The sequence below is a fragment of the Buceros rhinoceros genome, unplaced genomic scaffold (assembly GCF_000710305.1).
Source record: "Buceros rhinoceros silvestris isolate BGI_N320 unplaced genomic scaffold, ASM71030v1 scaffold10851, whole genome shotgun sequence".
NCBI lineage: Eukaryota > Metazoa > Chordata > Aves > Bucerotiformes > Bucerotidae > Buceros > Buceros rhinoceros.
Window position 1 is genome coordinate 24,792 of NW_010395962.1, and position 1,215 is coordinate 26,006.

General features: G+C 50.8%; 1 protein-coding gene across 1 annotated transcript; it reads right to left on the reverse strand.

Moving 5' to 3' along the window:
• Nucleotides 1-480: 480 nt before the first annotated feature.
• Nucleotides 481-987, reverse strand: GREM2 (gremlin 2, DAN family BMP antagonist). The gene has a single exon (XM_010145723.1). It carries the CDS (start codon nucleotides 985-987, stop codon nucleotides 481-483), a length of 507 nt encoding a protein of 168 aa, XP_010144025.1.
• Nucleotides 988-1,215: the final 228 nt, after the last annotated feature.

Genomic DNA, 1,215 nt, shown 5'->3' on the forward strand with positions numbered 1-1,215 from the left:
CTCATCTGTGTCCCCCAGTCCTGGGCAGCACCCCAGCACTTCCAAGTGGGAGCACCAAGCTCCCAACCAAGGCAGAGGGAAGGCTTTCTCATCTTGTGGAGGGGACTGGAGTGTAGGGCAGAGGGCTTTACTCCACACAGTGGAAACATTCAATGCTGGATTCAGCCAACTGGTCACTTAGATGGTCAATCCCAACTTCTGGAAGCCTGCTCCACTCCAGAAGATTCAACCGCCAGATGATATTGGAAATACAATGAAACTTTGTGTTTAGGTGCCTAACTCAGACCATTAAAGAGCCTTATTCCAGTAGGCAAGAAACAAGGAGCCTTTCCTTGCTGGAGAGATGCCTCATGAAAGAAAACACAAAAACCAAGGAAAATAAGAAACAAACCAACAAAATGGACAGTCTGCTCAGTGGGAAAGGAGAGGAGCACATAAAACTGATGGAGGCAACACCAATCAGTAGCTACATGCCTGCTCTCACAGTTTGCCCGAACTGTTAAGATTCACAGACATGCAGCGGCACTGCTTGACCTTCTGAATTTTCTTGAGTCGGAAAGGAGGGTCCAGCTCAGGGCACTCCAGCTGCACGGTCGAAGAGGTGACCTTGTGTGGCTTGCAGAAAGCACAGGACTGGAAGGACTCCTCCTCCTTCTTCACATGCCGTGGTATGTAGAAGGAGTTGCACTGCCCGTAGCAGAAGCGATTGATGATGGTGCGGCTTATGCAGCCCTCTTCACTGACAGTCTGTCGCAGGGGCTGCGTCTTGCACCAGTCGCTCTTGAGGTACTTCCTTTCGGTGACCACGAGGGCCTCCTGGCTGGAGGCCAGCACCTCCTTATTCAGCTGCTGCCTCCGCTCTGAGTGGTTGCTGCTGCCGTCTTTGTAAGGGGAGGGAATGGCGCCTGCAGGACGGTTCTTCCTGGTGTCTGTAACTCGAACCAGTGCTGCCATCAGAAAAACGGACAAGGCAAATTTCCAAATCATCCTGCAACGGCAACACAAATAGCTGTTAGGAGAGACATGTTTTCAAGCCACGGAATCGCAATGGAGTTGAACTTTATGCATGCTTTTAGAAGCGGAGATCTTACTGCCTTTGTAATCCCACCACTTCTCCTAGGAGATTAGCTCTATTCTAGGGTGATTATTTATCATGAAGATGTCAGGCGCTGTGAAAAGTCAACGCTGCTCCCACCACCCCCACTCCCCAAGCTC

Coding starts and splice junctions, on each gene's coding strand:
- GREM2 (XM_010145723.1), bottom strand. CDS start 987: ATGATTTGGAAATTTGCCTTGTCCGTTTTTCTGATGGCAGCACTGGTT.